Below are 23,968 nucleotides of genomic sequence, written 5' to 3'. Positions count from 1 at the left end.
ACACTGCACAGACATTTGTTGGTACTGAAGATGCCAGGGTATGCAGACAGATTGCTCACTATGATACAAGCACAAAAGAACTGAATTAAGGCAACTTAACTTTGGCATTACCCCAGTTTTAACATCTGACTTCCAGGCAGCATGTTTTCATCTCTTTTGGTCCTGTATTTATTTTTATGAATCTCTGATTCTTTGTGGCATCAGTGCTTGACACGCTGGAAATGGCTAATTTATAAATCATCAACAGGGAAGAGGCACACTTGTTTCAAGAGCTTACAGACTGAAGAGCATTCCTAGTGAATCCAAAGTAATTTCTAAACCTTATTTTGAACGACTAACACAATCACTGACACCTTTGCCTTCACTGGCACGTTGCCTTGTATTTTTGTATTTGCTAACCTCATCCAGTCTCAGTTGACAACATGTTTATCATACCTTCTGCCGTGTGAACAAAGCCTTATTCCTACCACAGACACCCTGCCTAAGGACATTTCTGACCCAGGAATGCTGTTCTCATCGTTTCTCGGCCCATATCTACATTGTAGAAATACCTTTTTGGCAACGAGATAAGGCACACGCACAGTGGGCCCCTTGCTCGGAGGCTGGTGTCGATAACACAAGCAGCTTCACTACAGTGAAGATGGGAAGGTCAGTGCAGTCCCCTCTACACAAGTTTAACTTGAAAGCCACAGCAGCTCACGTCCATCAGGATTTCACAGCAAGGCGACCGACTTAGTACACCTGCCCTGCTATAAAACGATGCGCGACACTGACAACCCCTGCCCAGGCAACACCTGCCAATAAACACAGCCTGTTTCTTGGAAGTGCGGTGCTGGTCCGCAGCGAGCGGGCGGCTTTGGAGAGGCCCAGCCATGGCTTGGTTTTTGCACCCTCGCGCCGATCTCCAGGGAAGGGAAGGCCCAGGCTGCTGCTCCCAGCCCAGCCGTCCCCTCGGTCAGTTCGGGGCCGGGGTGTTGCCTCACGGCTTGGTTCGCCGCCAGCCTGCCCTCCTCCCGCTGCGCCTCCGGCAACTCGTCGCGCTTCCCCGCGCCTCGGGCCTCCTCCGGCCTTTGCGGTGGCTGCCGCAGGCCCCCGGCGCGGGGCCGGGCAGGGCCCCCCCCCACGGCAGCGCCTGCCCCGGGCCTGGCCCGCTCACCTGTTCCGCGGCCGGATGCTCAGCAGGTAGCTGCGCCGGTCGGGCCGGGAGGCCCAGGCCGCCTTCTCGGCCTCCTCCGCCCCCTCGACGCTGCCCGTGTCCCGCCCGTAGGGGCCCGCGAGGGCCCGGCGGGGCGAGCCCATGGCGGCGGCCGGGCTGCGGCTGCCCGTGCCCCCGCCGCCGCGCTCTGCCGTGTCACTCGCCGCCGGCATTTATACCGGCCCCGCACATGCCGCTGTCAGTCGCGGGCGGCGGCCACGTGACACGGCGGCCGCGGCCCGGCCTGGCCCGGCCTCCCCGCGGCCCGGCGGCTCGGGGGCTGCCGCGGGGCCGACGCCCGGCCTCCAGCATCGCCCCCGCCTACTCCCACCCCTGCCAGCCCCAGTTCACCTTTTGGAAGAAAGCGTACTTTGCTATTTTGTTATGATAACCCCCGCCTCCAGCTCCATTTAGGGAATTTCTCACACCTCGAAGATGTCTCAGGATCAGCTAGAACATTCCCTGGTCTCCTGCCCGCACACGGCTCCTGCCCTGGCAGCGTCACTAGCCTGTGCCCTCATGGCAGCCACAGGAGCCCCTCACGCCTCAGCAGCCTGGTGTTATCCTGGAGAATGTCTATGATGGTATTTATTTGGTCTCCATGAAAAGGACAGAACAAAAAAGGGCCATAGAAGGTGGGTACATGTCGCAAACTATTACCAGCAGTGATTTAATACCAAATGAAAACATAACGCGCAATACAATGGGATTTATTCTTGTTCCGCCTTCGTCTTGCCTGTCAAGCTGCTGTATGGCACACTGCAGGCACGTCGCTGGTGGCACCGCATCTCTCCGGCACAGGATTGATGGATGGAGCAAATTTGCTGTGCATCAGCTCTCTGCCCACGACTGCACAGCAGCTATTCCTGCAGAAGTGAGAAGATGATGGTGGAGAGCTCCAGACTGGGAGACAGCAGGCTTTGAGCTGATCCTTCCTGAGCAGGAGAGATAAGGAATGCGGCTGCAAGCAGCAGGGCAGGTGCTGGCTGCCTGGATCACTTGGTGCAGGAGACCCTTGATTCCTCTTCCCCAGTAAACACTGTGTTTGAATGGTGACTTTGTAGAGGGACTGGCACAGTGTGTGCATCACCTGTACAGGAACAGGGTCGTGCACCACCCAAACAGGGGCACAAGAGTATGCATGGACACACAGTGTGTGCATCAGGTAACTCAGCCTTGACCTAAGCTGTTCTCATCAGTGGTATAGCAAACCTCAGTCCACATGAAGGGGGTGGTTACAGCTTGAGCCACATCAGCATGTGGATAGCCTGATGTCCACCAAGAGAATTGCCAAGCCCAGCAGATGCCCAAGCCCGGGAGGGCAGTGATGTCTGCAGACCAAGGGGTTGGGGAGAAGTTTGCAGGGACAGGCGGTGACTGAAGAGGATTCAGCCATGCAGTCTAGTAGAACTGCACTTGACAGACACCACCAGATCCAAAGCCAGAACCCTCAAGTGAATTTTACTCTCATATAAAGTTTCTTGGATCCTGTTGACCTGTCAGGGTCAGTGTATACTGAGTCAACAATTTGGTTTTTATGATTGCAGCAGTTATGATGTAGTCTTAAGCACTCCAAATCTGGATTTGTTCATTTGGTTGACAGTGGTCTGATCAGACTTGTTCTTCCACACAAGCCCCAGTGAAAGCTTTTCTCAGCTCAGATCTCAGGTTAGTCTTGCATTTGAGCAGTATTTTGGAGGGAGCGTTCTGTCAGGTGTAGGTGTTGGAGTTTATTTGCTTTTTTTGCAGGCCACCGTGGCAGATGATCACATTATCAGACATGTAAATAGCTGGACCTGTGATACCGGAGAGGGTACTTGGGCTTGACAAATGAAAAGGAATGTGACGGGGAAAGAAGGTGGTCCCAGAGGGCTGACTAAATATCTCACCTTCACCAGGCAGTAAAATAGCAGATGGAATTGCATAAAATGAACATACCATGATCCATAGGGGTCACAACGATACTCATTTTCAATAAGCAGCAGTGGGCTCATCGTGGGCTAATGCCACTCAGGAATAATCCATCTCAAACAGAATACAGGACAGCTGAAAAAAAACCAAACCCAAAACTCCCAGAAGGGCAGCAAGGATGATCAGAGGTCCAGAATGGCTGCTGCGTTAATATCTACATAGACTGGGACTCTATGTATATGAGGTGCATATAACTGAAGTATACACAGCTGTGAGGGACAAGGAGACCAGGGGCATCAAGTGAAATTAGAAGTAAAATCAGTAAAAGGGAGATGCTTCCTCCCTCACCTTGGCATTAAGCTGCTGCCACACATTGCTGTGGCTGCTCGGTGTCAGCAGGGGTTAAGAAACCCCATAGGACAAATCTGTAGAAGGAAAATCTCTTGAGGTTTGCTCAGGACAGAGATACTACCTTTGGTTCAAGAAGTCTCCAAGCTACAAAAGATGTACTGTGTGCCTGCCCCCATTTCACACCCTTCGCTGTGCCCTGGCTGCGGCCCAAATGTGTGAGTCAGGATGTTAGGCTGGGAGGACTCAAGGTGGCATGCTCCTGCTCCCATCCCTTTCTCTGAAAGGAGGACTTTCAGGTCCCACAGCTTGAGGAAGCCTGAATTCAAGTCCCAGCATATGAATTACATGTTATTTTACTATCCCGTCACGATGAGCCCTATCTCCTAGGATGCTGATCTGATAGAAGAGAGCCCAGGCCACCTTGAGAAGAGTGTCCAGAACAGGTAGGTCTCTGTGCCAGGCCTGTAATTGTGTCCAGTTTCAGACTCACAAATACAGGAAAGACACTGGTGTACTGGAGTGAGTCCAGTGAAGACCACCAAGATGATTAAGGAAGCTCAGGCACATGACGTAGGAGGAGAAGATGAGAGAAACTGGGTTTAAGACTTCAGGGGAGGGCTAAATGGAGACCTCCTTTCTTTCTTCAACTACCTCACAGGAGGGTGCAGACCAGATAGAGCCAGCTACTTCCCAGAGGTGCAGAGTAACAGAGAGGCAACAAATGCAATGGCAAGGAGGAAAGTTCTGATTAGAAGTTAGGAAAATAAATTGCCCTGTGAGAGTGATCAAAGAATACAACAGGGTCCCAGAGAGGTAGGCGATCTACATCCTGAGAGACTGTCAACTGTGGATGGCACAAGGTGCCAAGCAAGTGATCAGCATCCTGCTAGGAGTGGGGACCAGAGACTCCAGAGGTCCCTTCCCACCCTAGTCATACCGTGGTTCTGTGCCTCACCCCGGCAGCAGAGGGAAACCAGGATGGTGAGTGCAGGTTTATTGACTACGGTGAGACAAAGCCTGCTGTGGTGTTTGACCCTTCCCCCAGATGCACGGCAGATGCATTTTTTTCTGCCCTTTCTGTCTCTGAATGGTTCTGGTGCCCTGCTGAGACAGAGCTTCCTCTTACAGCATCTGCTCTCCTGTCATTTTGCTCACGGAGAGTGACAGTGCCCTCTGCTCCCATCTCCATTTGGAAACACACTCTCTCACCATTTAGTTTTTGAAGCCTAAGCCAGTCAGCCACAAGGCTTCAATCCTTGTTAGCAAAGCTTTCCTCCTCTGCCTGCAAATCCAGCACTGGCTCACGGCAAGAGTAACAGCATATATCCTTCCCTTTCCCACCCTGAACACATACTCATAGGTTCTTCCCTTTCTAAAATCACAGGCTTCTTCCTGCTCTCCAATGTATTGTCAACAAGCTGTCACCCCTGGTTCTTCACCAAATATTTATGCAGACTGAGCCAGGGCATAGCTCCTACAGAGGACAAGCACGGTGGACTTTTTGTCTAGGTATTGGATGGAGGATGGAGGATGCTCTCTCTGAAGCCCAGAGAAGCAGTCTGTGGGGAACACAGCAACCTCCAGCTGTCTGAAGAGATGGTGCATCAACCAGAATTGTCATCTTTAGCTCCAGGAAAGTGCTGGGGGTAATTTAATGATCATTTTTATTAGCTACCTGTGCTGCATTTATAATAGCTCTACATCACAGGTACGACATGGAGCTACTGGCACATATTCAGACATAACCTTCATTTGCAATCCATTAATATGTTTATTTTAAACCTGCAAGGGTATATTTTCAAATGCTTGGCTGAACCCTGCAGAAATTGCGGAGGGTCTGTGTGATCTCAGAGACAGCTGAGGACATGAGCACAAAGAACAGTCCTACAAGTCTATGCTAAGCATCACCTTCCATGTATCCAGGGAAGGAAAGGATAAGTCCCTGTAGGAGCAGAGACTGATCTGTATCATAGTGCACGGACAGGGTGTAGCACATTTTGCTTTGCAGGGGCACAGTGTGACTCAATCATCCTGCACAGAGGAAAGGCGAAAGGAGGGAGAAAATCCTTCCTCCAACCACCAGTCGTGTTGGGTTTGGTTTTTTCCTACCATCCTCTTCCTCATCCCTTATAAGAGAAAAACAGCAGGTAGAGGCACATCCCTCAGCCCTGCTTAGTCCCTCTGACCCTACGGCATGGCTCAGCTCTGCTCTGGGAACCCAGAGGAGTTGATCCATGACCGCTCTCAGCCACGACTACTTCCCTCCACCATCCCGGAGACCTGCCTGCACCCTTCCACGCTGCAGCTGAAGGCACATGGGAGACACATCCCTGGTGGCCTTGCTCTTCCTTGGTCAGCCCCCATCACAGCCACTCCTGCAGCCCCAGGGGAGAGAAAGGGAGCAAGAGTCTCTCTCACAGCTTCTTCTCCAAATGGTCCGTGGTTCCTCTCATGCTGAAGTCGTGGTCCCTGTTACTCCTGGCACCACGGGCACCTGGTGCCCAGGACCATTGGCTTGGGGAGAAGGTAGCCTGATGGGAATTTGTCTGCCCTGAGTCTGGGATCCTGTCAGTGGGACCCCCCAAGTCCTGAGTCCAGAGCTGCTTCATCCCCCATGGCTTTGTGTCACACTCCCTGCCTGGTCACTTCAGAGTTCTTTGGGAATGGCAACCAGTCACTCCCTGGTCACTCTCCATCCTCTCCGTTCATCATTTCCAGATCCTTTCCACATGGTCCTTCTGTCTCTTGAAAGATAACAAGTTTTGGTTTAATGAGTCTGCCAGCTCTGTGCCCAGGTGGCCAAGAAGGCCAATGGCATCCTGGCTTGTGTCAGCAATAGCGTGGCCAGCAGGGACAGGGAAGGGATCTGAGCCCTGGGCTCGGCACTGGTGAGGCCGCCCCTCGATGAGTGGGTTCAGTTTTGGGCCCCTCACCCCAAAAAGGCCATTGAATGACTCGAGCGTGGCCAGAGAAGGGCAACGGAGCTGGGGCAGGGTCTGGAGCACAGGTCTGCTGGGGAGCGGCTGGGGGAACTGGGGGGGTTCAGTCTGGAGAAGAGGAGGCTGAGGGGAGACCTCCTGGCCCTCTGCAACTCCCTGCCAGGAGGGGGCAGAGAGGGGGGATGAGTCTCTGGAGCCAAGGCCCCAGCGCCAGGCCCCGAGGGAATGGCCTCAAGCTGCCCAGGGCAGGGTCAGGCTGGCTCTGAGGAAGGATTTCTGTGCAGAAGGGGCTGTTGGGCGTTGGAATGGGCTGCCCAGGGCAGGGGGGAGTCCCCGGGATCCCTGGGGGGGTTGAAGAGTCGGGCTGACCCAGCGCTGAGGGATCTGGGGGAGTTGGGAAGGGTCAGGGGGAGGGTCATGGTTGGACTGGAGGAGCTTCAGGGGCTTTTCCAACCCTGATGATTCTGTGACTCTGTGACTTTACTTGCCCTAACAGCGGCAATATGCCCCTGATGTTCACCGCCGCATCGTTGCGCCTGCGAGAGCAGAGTGCCCCGGCTGCCCCCCGGCCATCCCAGTTCTGCCCCGTCCCGGATGGGCTTGTGCAACCTCCGGCCGAGCTGGCCCGGCGCCACTTCCCCTGGGGCCCTCGTGATCCCCGGCCCGGCTGGCGGGGATTTCTCGGAGGAAGCCGCCCGGCGGGGGCTCTGCCCGCCCTGCCGAGCGGAGGCAGCGGAGCTGTGGCTGCACCATGAGCCTTGGCGCTGCGGCCCCCGGGAGAGAGGTGAGGGCGGCCCTGGGGAGCGGGGCCGAGGCGGCGGGTGGGAGCGCCTGGGGCTGAGAGCAAGGAGCCGCGTGGGGGGGACAGCTGTGGGGACGGGTCTTGAGGACACCCGCGGGGATGGGGACACGTGCAAGCGGAGGGTGGGGGGCACCGGGGGAGGAGGTGGGGACACCCGTGGGGGTGCGGGCGAGGACACGCGTGGGCAGGGCAGGTCCAGGCAGCCTTGGTACCCGAGCGAGAGGCGCCTCCTGCGGCGTCCCCGCAGCCGGGCCGGAGCGGGCCGGGCCGTGCGGAGCCGAGGGGCAGCCCCGGCGTCGGTCGGTGCCGCCCCGCGCGGTATCGCTGTGGGAGCGGTGCGGGCCCGGCGGCGCGGAAGTGCGGGGCCGGCGGGGCCTTCCCCGAGCGGCGGCGCCGGCGGCAGGTGAGTGCCGGGCCGAGGGCCGAGAGCCCGCCGAGGCCCCGGCCCGGCGAGCCGCAGCCCGGCCTGCCCCGGCGCGGAGGCCGCCATGGCCGCCCGCCGCCGCGCCGGGTGAGCGGCCCCGCCGGCCCGGCCCGAGCCGCCCCCCCAGCTCCGGGCGCTGCCGTCCCGCCCGCCGCAGGTGCTGCCGCTGCTGCCCCGGGAGAGGAGCCGCCGGCGAAGCGATGCAGGAAGGTGAGCGGCCGCCTGGGAGCCACTGGGCGCCTCGGCCTGGATGAGCCCCCCGGCCCTGCAGCTCCCGTGCGTGCGCGCCCCAGGAGAGCACCCGAAAGCCCCGTGGCATCCCGTGGGTACGGGAGGCCAAGCACCCTGTTCTGCCGGACCTCCCGCCCAGGGTGGGTGCTGGGGGCCCGCTCTTGCAGCCCTGGGTGCCTGGCCGCTGGCTGGGAGCAAGCCCCAGGGTGTTTCCACCTCCGCGTCCTGTTTCTCCGCAGCCATTGCCATCACCGAGCAGCCAGTGTCCGCCTCCGTCCCCGTGGGGTACTCCTTCACCCTGCGGTGCAGAGCCGAGGGACGCACGTTGCTGCAGTACCAGTGGTTTTGTCAGCACCAGGTACCGGTGGGAGCAGAGGTGGATCCCTGCCCGCAGCGGTGGAGCTGGTCCTCTGTGAGCAGCCCTGGGGGGAACCAGGAGGCTGGAAGGAGAGGGGGATTGGATGCATGTCCATGACTAGGGCTCCTGCAGATGCTGGGTGGGGTGTGCGATGGAAAAGCTCCTTCTCCTGCATCCCTGAAGCTGGAGGAGGGGAGGAAACCAGGGACTTCCACTTTTCCTGCTTACAAGGGGCCTTTGGGGCCTTCTGTTACGAGCAACGAGGGGGGACTCACTGCCCATCACCCATGTTTTCCCTTTAGTCTGTCTGCCAACAAATTCCTGGTGCCACCAAGCAAGACTTGCCCATCACTGCACAGCAGACCCAACTTTACACCTGCAGAATCAATGACCTCTACAAAAATGCCGTCTTCTCTGACTGGGTGAAGGTGGAGGTCCATCAGTGTGTTGCCAGAGGTATGAGCATGTCTTTCGGCTTTTCCATATTTTATGCTTTGCCCACCCTTGCAACAGTGATCCTGTGCAGTTCCCAGGGCAGTGGGTCCTCCCAGCTTGGAACTGGTGATACAAAAGGATTGCTCCAGCAACGTGAGCCTGCAGGCCTAAGCCAAACCTCTGTGTCCGTCCCTGTGGATGATTCAGGTCCCTGTCATGGTCCCAGTAACTCTGGCTGTATGTACCTGCTCCTCCTGCTGATCACTCGCTGTGGTTTTCCCAGAGTTATGCTGAGTGTTTGCCTGTTTACGCTGGGCAGAGGGACTGGAAGAGGCAATCTGGCTATTTCAAAACTGATCAAAAATAACTCTGGGTGTGGTTGACCTCAGCATGTTGACTGTGCCCTTGTCAGGAAAGGGCAAGCGTCGGGTTTGGAAAGCCAGAGGCAGGGCTTTGGTGTGTCATTTACTATCACGGGTGTCGCTCTCAAGGATTCCCTGCTCCAAAAGCAGAAAGGTGCAGCAGTGACGCTGTGGGATAGCATCTTTTGGTGCAGTGGAAAGAGCTCGCTTTTCTGGCAGTTTGCACAGGGTCTTATACAGGGGGGGAATATGACTGTTGTTTTCTGTCCTTGTGGAGGGAGGACCAATTCTGTGTCGCTGCTTCGCAGGAGTGCCCCCTCGGCTCTGGCGAGGAGAGCCAGTCATTGTCCTCAACCCCACCGAGCAGAGGGTGGAGGTGGGAAAGCCGCTACAGCTGCACTGTGCCGCCATGGGGGTCCCAGCCCCCAGCTACCAGTGGTACCGGAATGGGAACCTGCTGGAACACCAGAAGAAAAAAAAACTCTGGGTAATGTTGCCTTGAGATAGTTCAGAAACTTTGGCAGCTGGATGATGGGAGAAGCTGGTTGCTGGATGGTGGGTGTGGAATAGCCTCAGAAGCCTTGGAGAGACTGCTGAAAATTGTATTATTGTCATCTTGGACATGGCAGGTGGCAGTCCTGACTCCTGTCTGCCTGTCAAGGCTTGAGCGTGCTTTGGTCTGTGTGATCAGGTGAATGTCAGCAGAAAGCAGTCTCCTTGCCTGTCCTCCCCGTCTCCAGCCCTTGAGAAGCAGCCTCGTGCTCATCTAGCTTTCCCTGCAGTGTTTCAGGGTTGTGAGAAAGCACTCCACATATCACCCCTGTTGCTTTGGTAGATGACTGAAGGACTCTGGTTGAAGAGGGAATACGTTTTATGGGCTTCTTTCAGAGCTGTGGATGTTTCTCTAAGTCAAGGGCTCTCAGCACATCTCTCGTGACTTTTTGCAGCAGTGGCACAGGAACAGCTATTGTATGTCTGTGCAGGGGACTGCAGAGTGAGGGAGCTGTGGGAGTGCTGCCTGCCTGGGAGAGCTAGAAGGAAAAGTGGTTAGTCCTGACAGAAAAGAGTCAGGGATACAGCAAAAGGTCTGGGTTTATTCTGGGTCGCTGGCTGAATGTAAATCAATGCTGTCTTCTTGAAGCAAGAAAGTCAGATTTCCTTATGGGACATCATGTGAAGAGTAGCAAAGACGAGATCCAATCTCTTCTCAGTAGTGGTAGATGATACTACAGGGGACAGTGGCCTCAGAGTGCACTTTTCACGGGAAGTTCAGGCTGGGGATGAGGAAGAGGTTCTTCATTTGGAGGTAGGTAGTACTGGAGTAGAGCCAGGAAGGCAGTGAGATCTCTGTCCTTGGAAGTTTACAGTACTCGACTAGACAGCCATGGCCAGCCTGACCCAGTGGTGGCTTTAGTTCCTCTCTGAGCAGGAGCCTGGGCTGAAGAACCACAGAGGTCCTCACTAGCCAGTACTGCTCTGATTCTTGTCCCTGTCAAGGGAGATGGGTAAGAGTTGGAAACTCATCAGAAGAGAGCAATGGGCATGATCTAGAAAATGTCACCCAAGAGGAAAAAGAGGCAATCTTCTGATGTTGACCGTGTGCTCTCAGTGTGGCTCCTGGGACAGAGTATGGCTATGATACAGGGTTTCAGGGCTCCTGGAGAAAGAATGGAAGGCATTTGGGCAGAGGATTCTTGCACTCTAGAAGCTGGGGTCGGCAGCAGACTTTAGAATGTGGCCTTAGTGAGCTTCTTAGGCAGACAAAAGTTATGGGACATCTTAGCTTTATGAGGCAAGGAATGAGGTCTCAGTGAACAGCAAGAAAAAAGACTTTTTATTCCAGGAACATGCATGCCTTTGGCAGATACTGTCAGGGGGCTGAAGACTTCCACCATAAATAATGTGATTTAACTTTTCATCTGTCTAGATTACCCATGCAAAGGTCAGTGACTCTGGCACGTACCTCTGCTGTGCCTCCAATAGCCACGGAGAGCACTGGACCAATGCCGTGGATATTCACATAGGTGAGCAGAGCCAACCCATGTCTGTTTTGCTGCAAATCACCTTCTAGCATGAAAAGAACTTGCCTGGAAGCACTGAGCTAGTGAGCAAGGAGCCCAGTGCTGGTGTGTGGCTCAGTCGGTGTAGGGGAAGCTGGGCTTCAGGGCGTGGGATTAGAAGTAGGATGTGTGGCTCTGATGCTTGCACCTTCTCCCAGCTTGGATGGATCTTGCATGCTTTTTTTAACAAACAGAAAGGCTACTGGTTTTAACTACTGCTTCTGCAGGCAGCTGAAGGTAAGAAACTTCAGTGTAGACAAGCAGCATGGGACTCTGCAGGGAAGCTGGAGTGTCCTGGAAATCGTATAGCAGCTGTCAAGGAACAGCCTGCAGAGCGCCATTTCGCACCCCGGGTGTGCTGGATAGGATGATCTCAGCAGAGCTGGGCAAGCCCCGCTGAAGAGCAGACACAGGCATCTGCCAGACCACAGTAAATAGGATTCCTTGATAATGGGGTTCAGAGCTAGTGAGGGAAGCGGCATCTGTGAAAGAAAAAATCCAAAGCCTGGTGATACGCTGTACTGTGGCGTGGGATTCTGCTGGGTCCTGCAGTCTGTCAGAAACCTGCCACGTTAGGGCAGGTTGAGTGCGCTGAGATGCTCACTGTGGTTTTTGTGCCTTGCCAAGGTACTGGTTTAATAGCTCCTTGGCCAGATCACAGCAGGCTCCTATGCTAAAGCTCATTTACAGCCTTGCTAAGATGAAGCAGTGCACTCAGACACATAGAGCTGGAGAGGATGGTGTTTATTTCAGGAAGGTTCATGCCCCTTGTGGTGGCAGCCCAGGCCTGATGCTGCATGAGCTGACGGATCCCAGGGAGAAGATGGGTCCCCAGAGCCTTGGGCATGCTCCACCTTCTGTGTGATGGCCGCTTTGGCCCTCTGCCCTCACCCTGTTGTGAGACAAGAACAGCACAGTCTAGTACTCCATCTAGAGATTTTTCTATGCCATAAGCTTCTCATCTTGCCTTTTAGACTGGCTTTAAAATTTCTCCAGAGTGCAAATTGGTCCTGTATAGCTAGAGAGCACTCTCTCTGCCCCCTCGCAGCTGGAAAAACAGCATCCAGGGGGGACAGACAGCAAGAAAGAGTCTACCAGATTGGGTTGGGCTCAAAATGTTACAGCTGGGTAGCTTTAACATACAACAGGCAGCTCTGTCAGAGGCAGGAAAGGATGAATGGGCTTGTTCTGATGGCTTCCCAGGCATCTCTGGTATATTAACAACACTAGTTCAGGTGCTAAACATCTTCCAGACCCCTGAGATTTATGCAATTAAAAATATGCCCTTAATTTCTTCTTTTAGAGCCTGTAGGGCTTTACAGTTTTCTCCTGGGAATTTTTTTTTTCCTAATTTTGAATTTAAATAGGAAAGTCTGGGGCTGTTAGGGTAGTGATGATTTTAAGAGGCTGGGAGTGCTTGGATGGGGAGCTTGGGGAGGTTGCAAAAGTGAGTCACATTTAGGGTGGCTTTTCTGCGCCGAAACTGCTAAAAGGCAGGGAAAGGCAAAGCAGGGTGGTGAAAGGCTCTGTGAATATTATCGCAATCAAAAGCAAACAGTCAGCTTCCTCTGCGCTGACGGCTCATGAGGAGAAGCTCTCTGTTTTGAAGCTTATGTTGACCTTGAGTCGTGTTTCCTTTGCTTTCGCTGCAGTGAGGGAGCAGGCAAGTCATGTCGGGAAGCACGGCAGGCAGGGCTGGTATGGGTAGCACAGACCTGCTGATGGCTATGAGCTCCCCTGTGCTCTCCCTCCTTCCCCTGCTCTGCCCCTTCTCCAGGCTTTGCTTCTCAGCTGCTTATGATTTCATAAATCAGGCAGGATAAAATCACCAGACCAGTGTCTTTAAGGTCAGCAATCAGGCAACGAGTGTTGTTTGTGAGGATGCTCTGCAGTGTTTGATCCAGCTCTGCGTTGCTGGGGGATGTTGGAGCAGGATTCAGAGCCAGCACTGGGGCACTGGGCACAGGCTTATCATTCCCTCTTTCTTTTCCAGGTACATGTCACTCTGAAAAGTTTTTTGGTGAGTGCTGTCATCTCTTCCTGAGCAATTATTCCTGTAATTAAAAGCCAGGCTCTGGGGTGGATGGGAGGACAGGTCTCTTCCTGCAGAGACCCTTCAAGCCTTTGTGCCCACTGTTATGGTCTGAGCCCAGAGGGTAACCAAGCACCATTCAGCCATTCACTCACCCCTTCCCCCTTAGTTCTGGGAATGAGAGAAATGGATCAAAAGGCTCAGGAATGGAGATAAGGACAGGACAGGGTGGCTCACCCATTATGGTCACAGGCAAAAGACAGGCTCCTCAGGGAAGAAAGAAGAATGTCACTTTAGTTCAAACACTAATAAAACCGACACTTAATAGAATGAGACAGTGAGAAGTGTTACCGTATTTTAAAACACCTCCCGACATCCTTCCCTTCTTCCCAGGCTCAGTTTTGTTCCCAATATTTCTATTTCCTTCCCTCAGTGGGGCAGGGGATGGGGGGTGCAGTCAGTCCACCGCTTCTTCCTCCAAGGTGTGGGGGGCAGCACCCTTCTGCATTCTTCCCCCCGCTCCATGTGCCATCCCTCTCATGGGAGACAGTCCTCCACAAACTCCCTGCTGCGAGTCCTCCCCACGGGGTCCATTCTTGTTGGGATGCTCCAGCCCGGGTCACCTCCACGTGTGCAGTTCTCCCAGCACTCAGCTACAACATCGGGGGTTCTTCCTCCTGTAGGGTCCTGGGGGTCCTCCACTGTCTCTACCGGTGACCTCCATGGGTGGCAGAGAGGGGTGGTCCTGCTGTCTCGCATACAGGGGAGCTCCCTGCTCCGGCACACCCCCCACTTCTTTCTCCTTCCTTCCACTGATCTCGGTGTTTGCACAGGTGTCCCCCTCATAACTCCTCAAAGTCTCCCCCCTCTTAGGTTCTCCTTTAAGGTATTGCGGAGGCGCAGCCACCGTGGCTAATTGCCTTGGCCTTGGCCAGAGGCAGGTCCGACCTGGAGCCTGGGCAGCTTCTGAGAAGCTTCCACTGCTGTAGCCCACTCCCCTGCTACCAGAAGCCCTGCCACACAAACCCAGCACACCCACATTGTCAGGGGCTCTGCGCTTTTGGGATCAAACCTGCAAGGCACAGGATGACTCCCACCCCCTGCCAAGCCCTGATCAGTCTCAGCAAGTGGAGTAAGATAATGAGTAACCCAGTCTTGACCTTTATGCCTGCCAAATGAGTTTAAAAGTGTTGTTCACATGACACCTTTTCCCTTCCTTGAAATACCTCCTTGGAACAGGGCAAAGCTCCTTGCTCCCACCACTGGAGCTTCTTTTTCTGCTGTGGAGGGTGGGGATAAAATGAAAGCAGAACTCTGGGGTTTCTCTCCTTCAGCTCTGTGGGGCAAGGACCTCCTAGGCTGGCTCACTGCATCCTCCTCCCAGGCACCACTGGCATACAGGACCTCCATTCACAATAGGGCAGTGTGAAATAAACTCCTACACTCCTGGGATTTTGGTTGTCAAGTGAAAACTTCTCAAGTCTTTCTTTCAGAATGATGGTTTGTGTATTTTGTCAGTGTTCAGAAAGCCAGTGACTTTCTGGAGGGCACTCCAAGCTTTTAGCAGCATAGGGTCTGTACTTCCCTCCTAGATGTAAGCAAAGATTTCCCATGTCCTCAGTCCAGTAGAAGCAGGTGAGACCTTGCCTCCTGCTGAGCATTTACAGCTTTGTCTCTCGGTGTTTCTTTTAGCTACAGGCAAAATAGCGCTTTTAGTGGGCAACAACCACTACCAGCATCATCCCAACCTCATGGCTCCCGTCACAGATGTGTTTGAGCTGAGCCATCTTCTGGAGAAGCTGGGCTTCCAGGTTGTCTCCCTTCTGGATCTGAACAAGACAGAGATGGTGACAGCAGTCCGTCAGTTCCTGCAGCTCCTGGGGAAGGGTGTCTACGGTAAGGCAAAGCCAGCCCAGCTACCTGCCAGTGCTGAGCCGGCGGCAGCCAATGTGCAGGTGACAGCCATCCATGCCAGGGAAGAGCAGGGATTTGGCAATTTTCTGAACAGCTGTTGAATTAAAAGAGAAGAAATGGAACTTTCCTGTGTGGAGGAGAGCAAGGGAGACCTGCAGCATGGTCTGCAGCGGTGCCAGGCTTGGCAGAAGCCCGTAAACACCTTTTAGTTTTGGCCACGTTACAGGCAGGCAAAGTAGTTTGTTTCTCCATCACATGGCTCACCTCCAACTCCAACAGTGTGGTCTCATGCTGAGGTTTTGAGGAGCCAGTGCTTCTGGTGGCGAATGGGAGATGGTGTTTTGATTTTCCCTTAGATGACAAAATTGAGGAGATTGACTGTCGATTGCCCCCACCACTCTTCTTTGTGAGGAGGGGAGCTCCTTTTGAGCCATGACTTCTACAGCTGGCTATGATTTCCTTGTTTCTCTTTCCTGATGTTCTCATCTGGGCCTCTGACAGCCTTTTTACAGAAGAGCATTCCCAGCTGCAGATGGCTCTGAGGGTGGGCACTGGAGCTTATTGCATGCCCTCAGTGGGAAGCGTGCCTCAAACACAAAACCAACCAGCAGATCTTGTAGGTCTTAAAGCAGGTGTTCAGATTTGGTGATGAACATGGCTGCTTCAGGGTTTCTGAGGTTCTCCCAGCCTGACAGATACCCTGAAAACACCTTGCAGATTTTTTTTTTTTTGCTTCCAAACCTCAGTGTGAGGCTTATCTTCACTGCCGTCCCAGCTGTGTGACATACCAGGGCACTCAGTCAGCAGAAGTCAGCACAGGCCAATTCCAGCCTGGTGCTCAGCATGAGGTTCGAAGGTTGTGCAATGGGCAGAGACACGGCCACAAGTGAAATGCTGCAAAGTCACCTCGTTCCGGGAAGCACTGACTCAGGGAGTCTGAGCGGGCGGGGAAGGGCAGTACATGGTTGTTGCTACTCTGGCCAAGCACGTCATCTGTTGACAGCATATTCCTATGACTTCACTTGCAGCTTCCTTTTGTGGTTGCTCTCTGAAATCCCCTTTCATCTCAGGCTTTACCTCCTCTCCCAGGCCAGCGTCATCACTGGGGGGCTGCTATTTTCCCACGGCACTCCCATTCCTACCCTCTGTCTATGGTGCATGAGGACCAAATGACATTGCATTCATGGTGCTTCCATTGTTTTCATAAACACTGCAGAGAAAAAAGGTTTGGAAACAGCAGACCTTTCATGCTGTCATGCCTTATTTAACCTTCTAGTGCTTTTCTGCATTTGTGGCCACTGATCCTTCCTGGCAAAATTGATTTTGTGCATTGGCAGGGAAAACATAAAAAAATAACTGCTGAGTTACTGAACCTTGATAAGCCTCAAGTGTTTGCTAGGCAGAGCCTGCTCTGGATGGTGCTTTTCTTCACAGCTTTCTAAGATGAGTGGTCTGCTATTATTTGGAGGCAGTGAACCCCAGTGCAGGCCAGTTCCAGCAGCATGATTGAGTTCAGGACTGTTGCTGTAATTGGTGGCATCCAGACTTCATGGTGGGGCACTGGGTGATGCCTGCTGATTGCCCCAGGGTTTCTCCATCTGAAGTGTGGTGCCTCTTGCTGTGATGCATCTTCCAGCATTTCTTCAGCTGTTTTCCTTACATAAAATTAAAAGAATGAGGTGAAGTACAAATAATTGAAATTAACTTGTTAATAAAAATGCACATTTAGAAGAAGCTAACAACTCATCCTAAACCCTATGTATCAATTTTTCAAGGCACTGCTCCAGGATAAACATCTAGAACTGACTGAGAGGTTTAGGGTTCAAGTAACTCATAGGCATGGGAAGATAGCAGTGAGTCGGCAGCTCCAGGAACAACCTAGGCTGCCTGTTAAAACTACAAAGACCCCAGGGATGCCTGTGATACCTGGTCCTGTACATCCATGTGCATGTCAGATGTGCCCCTGCACAGAGCGTGCTGGTGCTTCTACCAGTTTTTTCTTGCTTGAGGAACCTGGAGGTGCAATCTCCTGTGTAGCAACCACCACAGCTGAAGTCAGGAGAGCTTTGCATAGACATATGAAGTGAAGCAGGGAGCTGCGGGGAGTGAGCTGGCTGGTGAAAGACTGTCACAGGGCTGAAGTCTATGGTATAACAGACACACCTGTCAGCGTGCCTGAGAAGTGAGTCCAGCTGTCTTCTGAAGCTTTGCTCCAGTGGCAGAGGTGCTGGGGCATTCAGGTCTTTCTGCTGGTGCAGATCAGAAGAGAGGACTTAGCCATGTGGGTTGGTGTTTGAGCACGGTGCTTGTTATTTCTTCTAGAGTTTTATTTTGCTTCAGGGTGCTGCTAAAAGCTGAGGAAGATGTGTCTGACCTCCCTAGACCTCTTTCTTATTGCAGAGCTCTCTGCATGGCTGGCCCTCCCTTATCTGTCTGTGATTTACACTCCTACAGGGGTTGGTGGGAAGGGACTTTGAAGCCATCAACACAAGGTTGGGTTGGTTGTAGTGCTCCTTATCAGGTCTTGAAGACTTCCAGGCATGGAACCCCCTACTTATCCACCTGCCTATCCCAGGCTGCACCACTTTCCAGAGAAGTCTCTCCTCCTGTCAAGCATGACCCTCCATGGGTTGGTGCTCATTGCCCCATGTTGTATGCTCCACGCCAATGAGGAGAGTTGGGCTTTGTTGTCTCTGTAACTGCCCCTCCAGGAACTGTAGGCTGTTGTTAGACCTTCCTCTGCCTTCGCGTCTCCAGATCATCCCAGCCCAGCTCCTTCCCCCTCTCCTCCCAGGCCCTGGGCCCCAACATCTTGTTTGCCTCTGCTGGCCTTTTTTCAACTTCTCCACCTTCCTTTTAAAACTGGACACAGGATCTAAGTGGGGTCTACTCAGGGCCAGTGAGAGTGGTGACAGCTTCCCTGGCTATCCTTCATCTCCTAGTGTAGCTCTGTCCCCAGCCAGTGCTGGCTCATCTTCAGCATAGTGTCCACTGTGGCCCTTATCTCCAGGCTTGCAGCTCAAACAGTACTCAGCCCTAGCCAAAATGCTGCCTGGGTTCATCTGCCCCAGCTCAGGACTTTGTCCTTCTTATTACTGAACCTTCTATGAGATTTTTCAGGCCCAGAGCAAAAACTGGCTTCATTTTCACACACAGGAATACTGTATGGCTGCATGTTTGAGGTGATCCAAAGGCTTCTCTAATTCACCAGATGGAGAAGGTGGCTCATGTGGTTGCTTTTCCTCCAGGTCTCCTCTTAGAAAAGCTGCAGAGGGTTTTTGAAGGCCCCAAACACCCCCTGAGTGGTCTAATTATGCAACCCTCAGGCGAACAAGGAATCCCCCCGGATGTTATTTTGAGCATCCTAAAAAGTCCCAAGTCAAAGAAATAATGTCAGAAATGCAATGAGAGCAGAAAGTTTCAGATTAAATACTAGGAATATGCAGTCATGCCTTAATTAAGCCACATGCTGACATTTCCTGTATTTATAAGCAGTGCCTGGAGCTTCCCCTTTTTAATTTGGTACTCGGAAGCTTGTCTCTGTTCAGCAGTTTTGACTCACAAGATGTGGAGAGCATTGAAATGCTAGCTCAGAATAAAAAAACCCTTTCCTTCTCTAGGCAAATTGTTGACTTACTGGTTCAGGAGAAGAGATTAAGTCCAGGAGAGCTTTGCAGAGTTGCTCAGCTGAGGTGAAATGCATGTCTTTTTTGATTTGAACATGAGTCTGTGGTTTATATAACATGGGGAGCACTTGGTGGTGCATTCAGGGTGCACAGCAAGACTCTAAAGTTAGAAGATGAAATGACTGACTCATTCTTTGTGGGCTTTTCTATAATATTTCAGTTTTTTCAAAGTGTCAGTGATGCTGCCTGGTAATGGATGTCATCACTTCCCTTTCACGTACAGGAGGAGAGGCAGAGGGATGAAAACCATGAGTTCTCAGTGGCTTGAGGGGCCAAACCTGAAGTACCTGTATCTGATTTTTCCAGAAGGCTTCATGGTTTATACTTTTCTGTAGTCTCGGGGGAGGGTTTTGTGACTTTTTTTCACGTTATGAAAGTTTAAAACTTCTGCAAATCAGAGCCCACTGTCTCTGGCTGTCGATCCACAGGAAGAGGAACCAAAACCTAGTGGGCACCTGTGAAAACAGCTGTTTGAGTAACTTTTCATCGTCCTCTAAGAATAGAAACCAAAGGTGACTTGAGGCCTTTTTAACTACAAGATCATGATTTCCATCCTCCATGCAATGAGACTTTCAGTCCTTCAACTCCCGCCCCACTCACTGCATCCCTTGCAGCACCAGAGATGCAAACTACAGGGGCAGAAACAGTGGAGGGAAAATAGAGGAAAGGATACTCGAAGAAGTGTGTTCTTTGGCAGCAAATCTGACTGAAGAATTTCTCCTGCGTCTGCCTTTTAGCCACTTGTTCCCATTTCTGACCTCTCATTCTTCACTGTCCCTCAATTGCAGTAGTGCAACTGTTTGCGTCACCTCACAGAGCTATTTTTAACCCATTTCAGTTCCCCAAGTTGGCTTTCACCAAGCAGTTGCATCAGTGCTGAGAAGGGGTAGCCAGCCCTTATGCAGCTTCCTTTCAGGAAACTACAGCCCACACAGTGATCCCTGTGCAGCAGGAAAGCCCTTTGCTGAACACAGTGCCCAGGGAGAAGCACCAGCTTGGGCCATGCCAGGCTCCTCAGTGCTGGCTTTCCAAGCTGAATGTCCCTGTGTTGCCATCTCTTGTGAAGGCAGAAACTATTGCTAGGTTTTACGTGCTTAAGCATAAAACTCAAAATTCTTGTTGGGCGTTGGACTTCCCACTGACACCTGTATGAGTCTAACTCCTCTCTGCCTCACAGGGCTGGTATCTGGTCTGAGGTTGTTGAAGCACGTGGACCACATGTTCTGGATATCTGGAGAACTCATCTCTCTCTCATTTTTCACCAGCTTATAGGTGTGTAAATACAGGCAGATCTCTGAAATCTGGACAGTGTTTCCCATCACCTAATCTATCACTAGACTTGCCTCCAAAACTAGGAAGCTGAAGAGATTCTCATTTAAAAGACTGTTAATGCGTTTTTCATCATGGTAAAATACTTTGTACAAAGATGGTATTCAGTCTGGCAGGTGCTGAGCTTGGGTATTGTAGCACAGAATGTTATGGAAACGTGTAAACCCACTGTCTTTGGGATCTCCTAACAAATGGTGCTGGAAACCACAAGTACAGGAGGGCCTCCCAAGGCTGCTTCCAACTCCGCTGAAGGGAATGGACTGCAAAAAAAGTCAAAATTGTGAGGTCAGCGTATCTCCTGTTTCACAGATGCTACTGGTCTAGGTCTGCCCTGCACCAGTATCCTGTTGGGACAGGGGGTGGGACATGGCTGCAGGGAGCTGGTTACAGACCTACAGGTTCACATCACGACTCATCCTCTCCTCTCCCTGTTCCCAGCTATATTCTACTACGCCGGGCACGGGTATGAGCATTCAGGGAGGAACTACATGGTCCCCGTTGATGCTCCACAGCCCTACACCCCTGAGAACTGCATCAGCGTGCAGAGGATCCTCCAGAAGATGCAGCAGCAGCAGACGGCCCTGAACCTCATCCTGCTGGACACCTGCAGGAAATGGTAGGATGCTCTTCCCCCTTCCTCCCCGGAATGGGCAGAGCGTGGTATTTCGAGGGGTGAAGGGAAATGGCTGCCAGCCTCAGCCCCAGCTTCAGCAGTGGGCTTCTACACAGCCACATGGGGTGCTCCTGTGGATTGCCAGGGCCACGTACCCTGCTGAGGTGCTGAGCCCAGACCTCTGTCAGAGTTTACTGGGCTGCATCATAAAATCAGCAAGACTGTCAGGTCTTGCAGGATGTCCTGACAAGACCAGTCAGTCATGTGCCTGAGATCTGCTGGAGAGAAGGTACTGGAGACCCTCCCTTGATTTTTTGGGTGAAGATGCCTGGCAAATACAGGCAAGACACCTAAAGCCTCTGGAGGGATGGCTCTGCCCTGGCGGAAATTGTTGACTGAAACTCAGACTAGGGCTTGTCTTTTTGTGTTTTAACCCTCTACACTGAACCACCTGACCTGGCAGGCTGTAGCAGCACCTTGCTGACCTTGTATTTTCATGTGTTATTCATGTTTTGCCCACGTGCTCAAGGTGGGACTGTTTAGCTCACCTGTCTTCTCCTGGCTGTGTTTTTGTTAACACTGAAAAGAGTGCACATGATGGGGAAAATATTTTAAGCCATGCTACTTGGGTTTTACGGGCCTTAAATGCTTCTGAAGTGGTCATGTCATGGAGTGGGACCTGGGCTGCTGCTGAGGTCAGAGATGAGCTTTTTCCCTCTGTGGAAAACCTATAATCCCCCCTTTGCCTGCAGATCTCCATCCTGCAGCTTGCGGGCTGCAGAAAATTATTACTTGTCCATTTTCAGGAGAGAAAATGTCCAGTAGAAGCTGTCATTAGTTGATTTATTTCAGTCTCCTAAGGCAGATTTACAGGTCAGAAGGACCTGCAGGACACATGCAGAAAAGTCTCCCTCTTCCTTCTGTGGTTCCTGCACTAAGAACTAGAGAGACAACAGGGGTTTTGATACTGCTGCCCTGAAAGGCCTGCCAGCCCCTGGAAAGATGTTAAATCTTTGATGCCTTTGAGCTGCAGGGGTGACAATGCTCACTTTGAATAGCTTACAAGCTGGCTGTGCTGTGACTTACCTTGCTGCCACAGCTCTTGAGTTGCCAGCATTGTTGGCACTTGATGTCCCTTGATACCTGCCCTGAATGCCCCATAGTGAAGCATCCCCTTTCTGCCTTCTTGCTCGCTGCTGCTGCTGCTGAGAGAAGATCGTGTTGCTTTCCTGCACTGTCAAGTGCCTCCCCAGCACACGTGGCAGCACCTCGCTGCTCTCCCCAGCAGGATCCTGGGCAGGGGACAGCTTGCAGCTGAGCAGGAGAACCTGGCTCTTGTGGATGCACCAGTGGAGCTGGGCTAATGTGCCTCCGGGCTGCTGGTAGCCCATCCGAGGGCGGTGTGTGATGGGGGGGCAGCGTGGAGGCTGCACAGGGATTGCTAATGCAAATGGTGACAATCTGAGAAACAGCTTCTGAGCTGATGCCTCCTTGTTCGGTGTTGCCAGCAGTTTCTGTGCTCAGTGGAGTCTGAGCGGCGCTTTGGGAAAGGATGCGGTGTGACATCTGCTGGGATGTTTGGGTACAGTTGTGCAGCTGTTCTTTCTCCTCCCCCAAACCTCACACTTGTTTCCTCCCTTTTCCCACAGCAAGCACAGCACGTAGTGCAGTAGGTGTTATTCCCAAGCTCGTGGGGGATTGCTGTAGAAGCTCTTTCCTGAACTCATTTTTCTTGAGAAATCACTGTTTCAGCTCAGCAAAGAGTCTAGATTTCATAGTTGCGTGTGTTTACACTGCTCTGTAGAACAAGGCTCCTGGGGCCTCCTTTCCTAATGTCCTTTTGGTTGGGCTGATGCTTGCAAGTCTGTTGACAGTTCGCTCAGCCATGCATGAACCGGGAGGAGCTGTGTCTGTGCTAAGAGGGATCTCGCCCAGAGTATCTCTTCACCCCATATGCCAGCGTCAGAAATGCCAAGGCGATGAGAAACACATCACCCTTTGCCAAGTGGTAGCAGATGTTCAGCTTCAGCAGAGGAGGAACCAGGAACACAGAGCCTGTGTGTAGCCTCGTACGTTTATGTGCTGATTTTGGGTGGATGCGATTGCCTCTTCCAGGAATTCCCTGATTTATGAGGGTTTCTAGCATGTGCCGCTTAGGACAGAAGGAGGACACCATCTCCTATCTGGGATGCAGATCAGAAACAGATTGCATGAGATGTGCTGTGTAACAGACTTTTTCTGTTCTGGAGCAGGAGGGAGCGGGGCCACCTCCTCTGCTGTCAGGCCTGTCCCTATGTTCAGTCACAGTCTGGAAATGCCCCTGCTGAAGCTTTTCTTCTGAGGCAGGGGGTCACAGCCAGCATTTCTACTGCAGGCACTAGCTGGCCTTGCTGGAGCTGTGGATGCCTGCTGTTGCCATTGCAAAAAGTTTGCATCAACCTGTGTCTGCACAGCTTTGGGTAGATATCTGCAGCATCGGGACAACAGGACCTCGGCTTAGTTTGGGATCCCATGTCTCATTTCTCCCTGGACCTGGAATCCAGATTTCTGCATTCATTTAGGAGCAGCTGAGAAGCAGAAAAATCTCTTTGCTCAGTGTTCATATTTAGAAGCTTATCTCCTTTTCCATATTTTCTCTTCTGATCATCTTCAGAAAACTTCCACCAGCCAGATGAATGCTGCCATTAAACATCTTCAGACTGTGCCACCAGCAGTAGGTAGCGTGCTGGCTGCTGGCAATACAACCATCCCTTCTGCTTTCCTTAATGTGCCAGCTTCAGCCCCAGGAAACTGTGCTGGAATTCAATAACACAGAATAACGCCACCTCTGTGCCTGGCTCTTATCCCTGTGTGATTGGGAACAGCTCCAAGTCACTGGTGTAAAACTGGAGGCCGCTGCTCCCCATGCTGTTCAGTCTGGCTGCAGTCAGATGGGCAGGGCTTGGCCATGAAGTGCAACCATGATATCTTCTTCGGTGGAAATCAGGACTGTCACCATGGGTCTACCCAGTTTTGGAAAGAACAGGGTCTGTGCTCATTGAGCTGCATCTAGACCAGGGTGCTGGGACCAGTTTTTGGCTTCAGGACCTGGGTGCGTGTCCTGATCTCATCTCAGGGAGATCTGGAGGTGTGTCAGCCATGGCATGCTTTGCTTTCCTGCAGCAGAAGGTGTGTGCGTGTGCCTGATCTGGAAGGGACCTGTGGGGCACTCCAGGCCCCTGGGGTGGTTGAGCCGTAGCCGTGCGATATGCACACTCGTGACTTCTTTAGAGACAGTTGTCCCTTGGGCCACAGTGAACCTGTATGTTCTCTGTGCTGTGCCACTG

The 23,968-nt window shown here is 52.6% G+C and overlaps 2 protein-coding genes across 16 annotated transcripts in view; one reads left to right on the top strand and one right to left on the bottom strand.

Annotated features, from left to right (window-relative positions):
* Positions 1–1,376, bottom strand: part of ALPK3 (alpha kinase 3) — a 35,044-nt gene extending 33,668 nt beyond the window's left edge. For 2 of the 4 annotated variants that reach the window (XM_074916814.1, XM_074916815.1), the window contains exon 1: positions 1,157–1,376. In XM_074916814.1, coding sequence (XP_074772915.1) covers positions 1,157–1,368 — 212 coding nt within the window. In that variant the 5' untranslated portion in view covers positions 1,369–1,376. The remainder of the gene's footprint in view (positions 1–1,156) is intronic. The other 2 variants (XM_074916816.1, XM_074916818.1) reach the window with 1 other exon arrangement.
* A 5,690-nt stretch (positions 1,377–7,066) lies between these two features.
* Positions 7,067–23,968, top strand: part of LOC141965384 (mucosa-associated lymphoid tissue lymphoma translocation protein 1-like) — a 30,305-nt gene continuing 13,403 nt past the window's right edge. For 6 of the 12 annotated variants that reach the window (XR_012634458.1, XR_012634459.1, XM_074916899.1 and 3 more), the window contains exons 1-8: positions 7,067–7,180; positions 7,780–8,265; positions 8,514–8,667; positions 9,317–9,495; positions 10,936–11,032; positions 13,062–13,088; positions 14,793–14,996; positions 20,468–20,645. Coding sequence is in view for 10 of the 12 variants with exons in the window: in XM_074916899.1 (XP_074773000.1) it covers positions 7,873–8,265; positions 8,514–8,667; positions 9,317–9,495; positions 10,936–11,032; positions 13,062–13,088; positions 14,793–14,996; positions 20,468–20,645 (1,232 nt within the window). In the remaining 2 variants the exon portion in view is untranslated. Of the gene's footprint in view, positions 7,181–7,385; positions 7,602–7,779; positions 8,266–8,513; positions 8,668–9,285; positions 9,496–10,935; positions 11,033–13,061; positions 13,089–14,792; positions 14,997–20,467; positions 20,646–23,968 lie in introns of those variants that run through there. The other 6 variants (XM_074916901.1, XM_074916900.1, XM_074916897.1 and 3 more) reach the window with 6 other exon arrangements.

This window comes from Athene noctua, chromosome 13 (assembly GCF_965140245.1).
Source record: "Athene noctua chromosome 13, bAthNoc1.hap1.1, whole genome shotgun sequence".
Classification (NCBI taxonomy): Eukaryota; Metazoa; Chordata; class Aves; order Strigiformes; family Strigidae; genus Athene; species Athene noctua.
This window is presented reverse-complemented; position numbering and strand designations above follow the sequence as displayed.